This window comes from Acomys minous (genome assembly GCF_964271855.1).
Source record: "Acomys minous genome assembly, chromosome: 15".
Lineage (NCBI taxonomy): Eukaryota > Metazoa > Chordata > Mammalia > Rodentia > Muridae > Acomys > Acomys minous.
In genome coordinates, this window is record NC_140497.1 from 83493642 (window position 1) to 83504023 (window position 10382).

General features: G+C 41.8%; 1 protein-coding gene across 1 annotated transcript; it reads left to right on the forward strand.

The window, feature by feature from the left end:
* Positions 1-3966: 3966 nt before the first annotated feature.
* On the forward strand, positions 3967-8937 carry IL22 (interleukin 22). Its single transcript, XM_084760422.1, has 6 exons — positions 3967-4042; positions 4144-4375; positions 4708-4773; positions 4868-5011; positions 5939-6004; positions 8650-8937. The coding sequence occupies exons 2-6, from the start codon at positions 4190-4192 to the stop codon at positions 8725-8727; spliced, it is 540 nt and encodes a 179-aa protein (XP_084616548.1). The 5' UTR covers positions 3967-4042; positions 4144-4189; the 3' UTR covers positions 8728-8937.
* Positions 8938-10382: the final 1445 nt, after the last annotated feature.

A 10382-nucleotide genomic window follows, 5' to 3' on the forward strand; every position in this document is an offset into this window, starting at 1 on the left:
CCTTAGCATATGGCTGCTGACCTCTATGCCAGTTTAGATAGAAATAGTATGACTCCTCCCCCCCCTCTCTCTCTCCTCCTTTCTTATTCTCCAGGCACCTACTGAAACTTACATCTTTCCTGCTCTGTTTTTTTAAAAACCTCTGGTAAAAAATGTCCTTGAACTTTCTATTGAGTGAGACTAAGAATCCCAAGATGGGAGCCTGGTTTTCCCTGTATCAATAACACAGATTTCACTGTGATGAATGTGAAGACTAATAGTGTCTTTCCAGAGAGCTCACTGGGGTATTTAGTGAAAGTTAGTAAATTCATCTTCATAACTCAGTGGATCTACTCTTGGGTAAATATTTAAAAATGCTTAAAAATTTTAAATTATTTATTTCTATGTGTATTGATGTTTTGCCTACAGGTATACCTGTGCTCCATGGAATATCCACGGAGGCCGGAAGAGGCAGTGCATCCCCTGGGACTGGAGTTACAGTGGTTGGGAGTTATCATGCAGGTGCTGCGAATTGAGCCTGTCTTGTGTCCTTTAGAAGTGCAGCTAGTGTCTTAATGACCAAGCCATCTCTCCAGTCCCTTTAAAAAATTCTTTTAAAAACACCTTGAGAATGGTTTGGACAAGGTGGTTTAGTGTCGCAACATCAGCTTTGTGAGCAATTGGAGGCTGTTTGGGGAGATTGGGATAGATGTGAGGACATCCTACTAGGACTCTAGGTAGGAGAAATATAGAAGATGGGGAAATAGAAGGATTCAGAGGATCTTAGAAACCTACAAAAAGAGCATCGTAATGGGTGGATCAGGGCCCAGGGGTGTCTGCTCAAACTATTGCAGTAACCAAGGACAATACAAATAATAAACATCAAACCCCTACTCTGATCTAGCCAATGGACAGGACATTCTCCACAGTTGTGTGGAGAGCAGGGACTAACTCTGACATGAACTCTGGTGCCCCATATTTGATGACCTCCTCTTGGTGGGGAGTCCTGGTGGCACTCAAAGAAAGAATAGGCAGGCTACCAAGATGAGACTTGATAGCCTGTGACCATAAAGAGGGGGAGGAGATCCCCCTTGGTCATGGACCTAGGGAAGGGGAATAGGGTGGAGGTGAGAGGGAGGGAGGAACAGGAGGATACAAGTGATGGGATAGTAACTGAATTGTAATCTGAATAAATTAATTTTTTAGAAAAGAAAAGTAGTCGATATATTGTCTAAAATGCTAAGTTTGAAATAAGGGCTCCACATAGCAACACGAACAGATTGCAAGACCATAATACTGAGTGGAAAGAAGCAACAAAGATAATTGTTCCAATAAAATAAAATAACTGCACACACTAAATAACACTACTTGTCTTAGAAGGATACGTGCACAGAAACGCATATTAAACATGTGCATCAACTTGGAGTTATGGCCCTGCATGTTGGCATGAGAAGTCTGATGAATATAAACCTTTTGCCTGAGATGACAAGTCCTCCTTCTACAGAGGGATTTATTTTAAAGATTACATTCCTAGATGCAGATTTTAAAGCCTCAGTCAATGAACAGGAAGTAGATTTATTCATTATGCCAGTAGAAAATCTATTCATCAAGTGCAGTGTGTGGAGGACCAGTCTAGGTCCAGAGCAGGAAGCGTCAAGAGTGGACCTTCTGGATGGGACCTTGGTTAGCTCCTCCCTGCAGGAGACCTGGGGAATTGCTGTATAGACCTAAGACTGTTCACAAGAAGTCTGTCTGGGGTCTGGGAACAGGATGCTGAGGTGACTCTAGTTGAAGTGACTTGAAAAGTCATGAAGAGACCCTTGGAGAGAAAGCCTGTCCTGATCAGAGATTATTCAGCACACGTGCCTCTTGCTGGTTTTTTTTTTTTTTTTTTTTTTTTACAGGAGCATTTATATGCTACATTCAACCACTTTTGAGATTCTCTCTACAACTGTTCAGAAACCCACATACCATCCCAGGTTACATTACATTTTAGGGAATCTTAGTCAAACTCATGAAAATTCCCATATGTTAACATTCATATTAATGGTATGTCTGTTGGAGACTATGCACATGGGACATATGCTGCTATTAAATTACTTTGGAATTTTATTTTTTCCTCATGGCTATTTAATCCGTATCCAAAGACAAGAAAGAAGCTCCTAAGTAGAATCATATCAAACTCCAATTTTAGAAGAGGCAGGAAGTCAAATTACATCTATTTCCCAATGATGCTAAATTATTTAAATCCCTGAATCTACATATTCACTTAGTCTTCTCCTAACATTGCTATTGTTGGAGTTACAAAGATGAAAGAATCAGACTCTCCTCCAAAATATAATTCAATGGTGATATTTGTTTTCCAATGGAAATAAATTTCTGTCTGCTTGACAGTTTCCCAGGCCAACCAACAAAAGCCTATCTAATCTACAGAATTAGCTTAAGTTGAGTGATCATATTATTACACAGGAGTCTGTAGATCACCGTATTTCATACACTGGACAATTAAACATCGAAAAGTTTCCCTTTTTAGAAAAAAATTCTGGGCTCATAAACAACCCCTTAAAACATCTATCACTTATTTAAGATTTTTCTAATTTATAAAAATATTTCTCAAAATATGGACACCAGCAGCCCAGGCCTTAAGGTCAACCATTAATAAATGGGACCTCATGAGGCTGAGAAGCTTCTGTAAGGCAGGAGACACTGTCAAGAGAACATAGTCAAAACACCATGTGGACTGGCTAAGCTGGACTAACAGAGCGTTAACCAAGATGCTAAGGCATTGTGTCTTCCTCCTAAGGCTACAGGAGAATGCTAGAGTCCTCATACTGTTCTGACTCCTCAAGTCTGCACCGCTTAGGAGATCAAGATTCTACAGTTCTTTGAGGCCTTTCTTCTGTTCTTTAACACTTTTGATCTCAATTAGCTATTAGGAGAAAAATCTCATCAAATTGGTGTTCATTACTTCACCTTCCTTCCCTTCTACCATAGACGTAGACATTTGCCTATGGATGGCCTTTCTTTCTTCTTGCTCCCACTCCTTGGGAAAGAATTTTCCAGTCTAGTTGGAAGATGCTGTTTGGGATTAAATGTATTTACAATGAATTCAAGTCAACATTGGATTCCTGTATTTTCCAGATTCTCTTCTTCAGATATCCATCTATATAATACAAGTTATTATAAGATTATTTAAAGATGATATTTTGAGACTTGTGTTCATACAAATAGAATTTCAGAGTGAATTAGTGCATATGTAGTATCCTTTTTAAAAATCTATGTTTAAAATGTTGACTAGATTGTTCACTATCGATGTTTCCAAATTTAAATTGACCTTGGCTGTGATTTTATGAGTAAAATCTTTACATTTGCACCTAACATAATTATTTGCTCACTTAAAAATAGTCTCTGAATGAGAACATTCTGTGGGAATGAAATCCATGAGAAAAGTGATTACATTAGCCAATATTCTTATTTTTAAAAAGTAGTTGTAGTTTAGGGTTCTATATAGTAAAAAAAAGAGATAATTATTTAAAAAATTGAAAAAATCTCCAGGTTTTTCATTGTTACTTATTTGAAAGCACAGAATATAGGGCATGGGTCTTTTATTTCTGGTCACTTCTAAAGAGATAAGAATCTATGAAGTGGGTAGGAAAATGAGTCCGTGACCAGAATGCTGACTAAGTTACTACAAGAGATCAAAAGCTATTACACTCAATGAAAACCTACTACGACAAAGCAATTGTTTTCTTTGAAAAAAACATGTAGAGTTTAGAAGGTTTCTGGGATTTGTCTGCAAAAGCACGCCTGCCCCCTGGCTCTAATAGTGACGTTTTAGGGAAGGCCTCACATCTCAAGGTAGGAAAGCTCGGAGGTGGCGGGTTTTTTTGTGTGTGTGTTTGTGGCCTCTTATGGTGGTTAGGTAGTTCTCAGAAGACAGTACTGGAAATTAGATAATGTCTGATGTCATATTGTTCTCAATACAAAAAAAAATCTGGTGTCCCGATGGCTATAAAAGCAGCAATTTCTGCCTCTTCCATCACAAGCAGAGCCACCAGAACAGGTAAGTGTACAAACTGGTACAGTGTATTGATCTGTTTGGTACGATGCTACCAGGCTAACTGGTTACCCTCATGTGTTTGCTTCTTGCTCTCCTGCTTACAGGTTCCCCTCCTCCAGCTAGCCGTTGCTCACATTTGCACTCTCTGTGATGGCCGTCCTGCAGAAATCTATGAGCTTTTCCCTTGTGGGAACTTTGGTTGCCAGCTGCCTGCTTCTCATTGGCCTGTGGACCCAGGAGGCAGACACGCTGCCCATCACTTCCCACTGCAAGCTCAATATGTCCAACTTCCAGCAACCGTACATCGTCAATCGCACCTTCATGCTGGCCAAGGAGGTACACAGGCATCTCCCTTTCTCATCATATCTACTTGGCACTCAACTGTCCCTTGCCATTTTCTTTGAAGCCCTTGTAAACTCTTTAGCCAACACCTTATCTCCGTAGGTAGAGAGAACCTTTTTCCATTTTGACCTTTAGGATGCACATCCTGAATTTTATCCACATAGGAGCCATCTGGAAAGGCACCTATTATTGACTTTTCAGCTCTCTGTGCACACATACACTCAAGACTCATACACTCAGTGGCTGGTCGTCAGCATACATCTCTACTTATAGGCTTTTCTTCTGCCTCCTCGTCATCCAGGCACTTAGGGTTTTCTCTCTTTCAGGCTAGTCTTGCAGATAACAATACAGATGTCCGACTCATTGGAGAGACACTGTTTCGGGGAGTCAATGTAAGTTCTTACGGTGATGAGCAGGGGGCGGTGGCTGATGAACCCTCTGGGATGTTCTGCAATATGACCTCTGCTGTTTCTTGCCTACCTGCAGACTAAGAATCAGTGCTACCTGATGAAGCAGGTGCTCAACTTTACCCTCGAAGAAGTTCTGCTCCCACAGTCAGACAGATTCCAGCCCTACATGCAGGAGGTGGTCCCCTTCCTGACCAAGCTAAGCAACCATCTCAGCTCCTGTGTAAGTCTATCTCTTGGCTCTATCCACCTCTGCTCATTTTCTCCCCTCCCCTCCCATTCCTGTTAGAGCCTCTGTCCCTCCCTCTTCCCTTTTGCCTCTCCTCTCTGAGGATGCTCTCAGCAACATCATCGTCCGACTGAGGCCACTTGGAATCAGTCACAAAGCAATTGCACTGGCTTTAGTTGAGTGATTCTTTGAGTCTGTAGGGGTGGAGGAACCCTCTTAGTTTTACCTGTGCAAAGAGAGCCACTCAACTTTTGGATGATGAGAAAGATGTTGGGAACCGTAAGAAAGGAAGACCTAGACGTACAAACAGAACCACTGAGTACAAGTTCTTGTGGGGAGGGAATGGCACCGGGCAAAAGATGAAAGAAAAAGAGGAGAAGGGAGGGTCTCATGGGCAGGGGCGGTAAAGCTCGCTCCTATTCCATGTGATGTGAAGATGAGACAAATCAGTGTATGAGTTTGGTGCCTCCAGACACCCTAAACCATGAAACATATCCGTAAAGAGTGGGCAGGTCAAGGGAGATCTTGCACTGACTGGGAAGACCTACTTCTCACACGAGAAGCCTTACGCTCATTTCTTGGGCTGCGCTCCCACCTTTGATGAGGTTGGGTTAAGGTTTCGTTTCTTCCATTTTTGTTACCGGTAGAAAAACCTCAGTAGGATTCCCCCCAAAGGCAGAGGACAGCTCTTTTGTAAGGGACGTACCTGGATTGCAGTGTCCCAGAGAGTGGAAGAGCTCAGAGAATCTGGGTCACCTGTGAAATCTAGGTCACCAGTGGGGGTGGGGGTGGGGGGTGGGGGAACAACCGACTGCGTGCCTCTACTCCAGGTGAATGGTCACGTGCCTCAGATGCACTGAGGTATTGGGTGGGCCTCAGCAGGACAAGAATCTGTTAGTGAGTCCTGTTTTTATTTTGTAGCACATCAGTGGCAATGACCAGCGCATCCAGAGGAATGTACGGACGCTGAAGGAGACAGTGAAAAAGGTACTATTGATAAGCATAACACCAACTCATTCCATCGGAGGCGCACAGCTTTCTTTCTTTCTTTCTTTCTTTCTTTCTTTCTTTCTTTCTTTCTTTCTTTCTTTCTTTCAACCTCCCCCGTCCTCTATTTTGTGACATTTGTACTTGCTTAGCAGACTGTGCATCTAGCTGGGCCTACAGATCCTTCAACCTGTTTCTAGCTTCGGAAGTTATACTTCCTAGAGCCAGCAGTACACTTAGCGCAGCTAGCCTCATCAGCCTGTGCTCCGAGGACAGCTGGTGACCGAGCTGATGCTGGAAGGCAGCAGCACTCCTGAATCCCAGCTCGGCACTTACCCAGCAGCCACACATAATTATGTTAGCAGTGATTAATTCTTTGGGAAAGCCAGTTCCCATTGACTCACAGAATCCGAAGAAGCATGCATTGAAAAAGCTTAGTTGGCGTGATTTCTGAGGTCATTAAACTGATGCTCTAAAATGTGGTGAAATAGGGCCCAGAACAGAAACAAAAGAGCTGGACCTGCGTACAGGATGAGTATTTAGAATCATTGGCATTAGCAACGATAATCTTAATTATAATATAGTACTTAAATGTTCCTAATTTAAGATTAAACACAAGAGTGGGAAACCTCCCAACTTATTTTACATTGTTTCAATAGGTTAAAAATATCAGTCATGCGCTTTTTACAGTGTAATGGGAGTGTGAATTGGAAATCCTTTTCTTATTTTTTAAAAAAGATTTATTTATTTATTTTATGTATATGAGTGCTCTGTCTTCATGTACACCAGAATGGGATTCAGATTCCACTACAGATGGTTGGGAGCCACCATGTGGTTGCTGGGAATTGAACTCAGGACCTCTGGAAGAGCAGCCAGTACTATTTATTGCTGAGCCATCTCTTCAGCCCCTCTTTTCTTATTTTTTTTTTACTTTCATTTTTAAGTTTTCTCCTTCATACCCCCATTGAACCGCTGGTGGTCACCTTTCTATTGAGAGCATTACAGTGTATAACTTTACAACAAACAACATCACTGTGTGGCCTCTTTGAGGAAAGGGACAGTAACAGGAGGCTTAGGTCAGCAAGTAGGAGACACCCCGAAGCCAGAAGTGTGATTGTTAGCATTGAAAGCTACATTCTTTGCAAGTGGGTGCAGTGGCAAACTCAGAAACAAAAAGGCTCCTGTTGCTGGAATTATCAGTAATATGTCTAGCTTTACTTCCTTCTTCGTCCATCTTAAATACTTTCTTCTTCTTGCGCATAGTCTGAGAAACATGACTGTTTTCCTCCTTTGAGTGTGACTAGCTTTGTAGCTTTCCAGTGCCATGCCATTTCCCTTGTTAGAGAGTGTATTGCCTCAGCACACAGGCTTGGGTGTTAGCAAGCAAAGGCACATGTTTTGTCCACTCGCTTAAAAAGCTAGTGTTCATTTGCTAGGCCTTTGGAAAGGCGAAGCGTGTGTGAGAAAGATCTAACAGGAGAGATGATCTCTGTGCAAAAACCTTTTTTTATTTTAAAAGCCTGTATTCCACTTTCCCTCAACTTCAATGGACTTTTCTACCATGCTGCCAGGTGCAGCATGATCAATTGATCAGGTTTGCTCAGGTGATGAGGAAAAAGCACAACAGGCGAAGGAATGTTACTCAAGGGAAACTGTCAGGGCCCCTGGCACAGGGAGGTGGCCACAGTGGGTGTGAGGTAGGGACAACAGCGGAGCAGGCTCAGGGAGTTGACTGGATGGCAGAGTGAGGGAGGCTAAGCCATACACTTTCATACATTTGGGAGTCTTTAACCAAATACCATGTTTGGGCACCAGAACAAAGGAAGCCTGGGAAGGCGGTATGTGGGAAGGCGGCAGCAAAGGGAAAGAGAACAGAGTGTAGACGGCAGCCATAAGATGATTTTTCTTGGAACAATCTAGAACACAGGCAGTGGGTTAGGTGGAGTTCAGAGGGACAGGCTTTGCACTTGAATTCAGGTTTTTTTGTGTCCCATTGAGTTGAGAGTCTCACCCATTGCTGGTTAAAGCAATGGGACAGAAGCGCTCGACATCCTCTGTACAAAACCAAAACTTTTTGTTAGTCTTTTATTAATATTGTTTGTTAAGAAGGTGACTACAGGCAAAGCCCAGTTATAGGGGTTAGATACGTGTGTCTTTGAGTCAAGGCTGTTTGAGCTGAGCTCTCATCAACAGTTGATCACAGACAGGTAGAGCGCACGTGGCAGGTCAAGTCCTGCCAGGGTGGCCCTTAACATCTCCCGGTTTCAGTATGGCTTCCTGATGCTTGGTATAGTCAGGGATTAAGCAAGCCTTTTTTTCCCCAACCCTTACCAAAATGTAGTTTTGACTGACAAATAATTGTGTAAATTGTGGGATACAGTGCAATGATTTATCCGTGTGTACATTGCTCAAGGTTCAAGAAGGCCAGGTTAACACTCCCACCAACGGCCTCATTAGTGTGAAATGCAAGTGATGTGGATGCGTGTGGTGTTGTCAGGTCAGAAAGGCATGATTTGAAGGTCGTTGGCACACTGTATTACGCTCATGCTAACTGTGCACTGTTGTTGGTTGCTGGCTGGGCCGTCTCCCTCTAACTTAGAAAATGACGCGAGTGCTCAGGTCAGTCTGTGCTCTTGCCTTCACAGCTCGGGGAAGGTGGAGAGATCAAAGCAATTGGGGAACTGGATCTGCTGTTTCTGTCCCTGAGAAATGCTTGTGTCTAAACGGGAGAGACTAGAAAATGAAGAACCGACCCTACCTGCCTGTTAAAAAATAACAAGATTCCTGAAAAGACTTTTTTTAATAAGGGAAAATGAGAAGCTAAATAAACTCTACCGTCATTAGAAGAGTCCACGTGAAACCTGCACCAGCTGAAAAAGAAAACCAATGTTGTGTTGTCCATAAGATCAGAGGTAGACTTTCCAACCCACCGAGATTCACTGACAATATTTTATTGTAACTGAAAATACAGTAGAAAATAATGTATTTTTAAAAATTGTTTATTTCCACAGGAGAAATTACTTCTCATTCCTTTAGAAAAAAAAGCCTTTGTAACTTCATTCCCATAACTAATACTTTATATATGTAAGTTTATTTATTATAAGTATGCATCTTATTTATGACAGTTTATTAATATGGATTTATTTATAGAAACTTTATCTGATATTGCTATTTGAGTATAAGGCAAATAATATTTATGATAATGATTATGGAAACAAGGTATCTTGGGCTTCAATAAACACATGAGTGTCAAGTCTTCTGTCTTTGTGACTTTCTCCCTTTAATGTGGACAATACTATCATCATCATCCAATCACTCTCATGACTGTATGCTTGACCCATGAAAATGAGGCAGCTATAGGACTCTACTGCTAAATTTTGTTACCAGAGGCCTGTGATTTGTGTGTGTGTGTGTGTGTGTGTGTGTGTGTGTGTGTGTGTGTGTGTGTCTATGCAGGTGAAAGCCAGAGACGAATATCACGTGTTCTGCTTCATCAGTTCTTGCCCCGGGTGTTGTGGAATCAAACTCAACACTCTTACCCTCTGAACCATCTTCTTAGTCCTGCAAAGCATGTGTTAAAGGCTTAGTTTTTCAGAACAAGGTTACTGAGAGATGGTGGGGCCTTAGGCCTAGGTGGGGATTTTCATATCAAATGGGTGTACCCTTGAAGAGGATAATTAGACAGCAGCCCATTCTCCTTTCTCTTTCTTCTGCATCCTGGGCATGAGGTAAATGACTTTGTTCTGTCCTGCACTCATACACCATGACATGTTCCTGGCTCTAAGCCCAAATATAGTTACCAAGTTGGCCATGAACTACACTCTCTGATACTATGATAGAAATAAACTTTGCCTCCTTATAAGACGATTGCTTCTGATAGTTGTTGCAGTGATATAAAACTAACACACACACACACACACACACACACACACACACACACACACACTTTTATGTATATTAAAATAGAACCAGAGACATATGAAGAAATGTTTTATGAACATAGTTGGCCCTTACTGAAGCATTTATCTGGTTTGAAGGCTCTGATGCAGCATGGAGTTCTGAAAGGGAAAAAAGATGTTGGCTACAGGATTAGCTGTTTATAGATAAAGCAGAGAAGTGACAGTAGTGGAGAGGAACACACGTAGGCCTGGCTTGTGGTGGGTGAACAGCTTTATTTCTAGGAAGGGCATTCCTCAGTCTTCCTGAGCAGAAGGTAGCACGCTATGTTTGGTTAGTAAGTTTCTCTGACAAGTGGAATTATCATTTATATATAATTTACTAAATATCATTTATATTATATTATTAAGGCTTTTGTACCAGAAAATGGGAAAGATATCATGAAGCATACAAAGAAAAAAATCTGTATTTTCAAAATCCA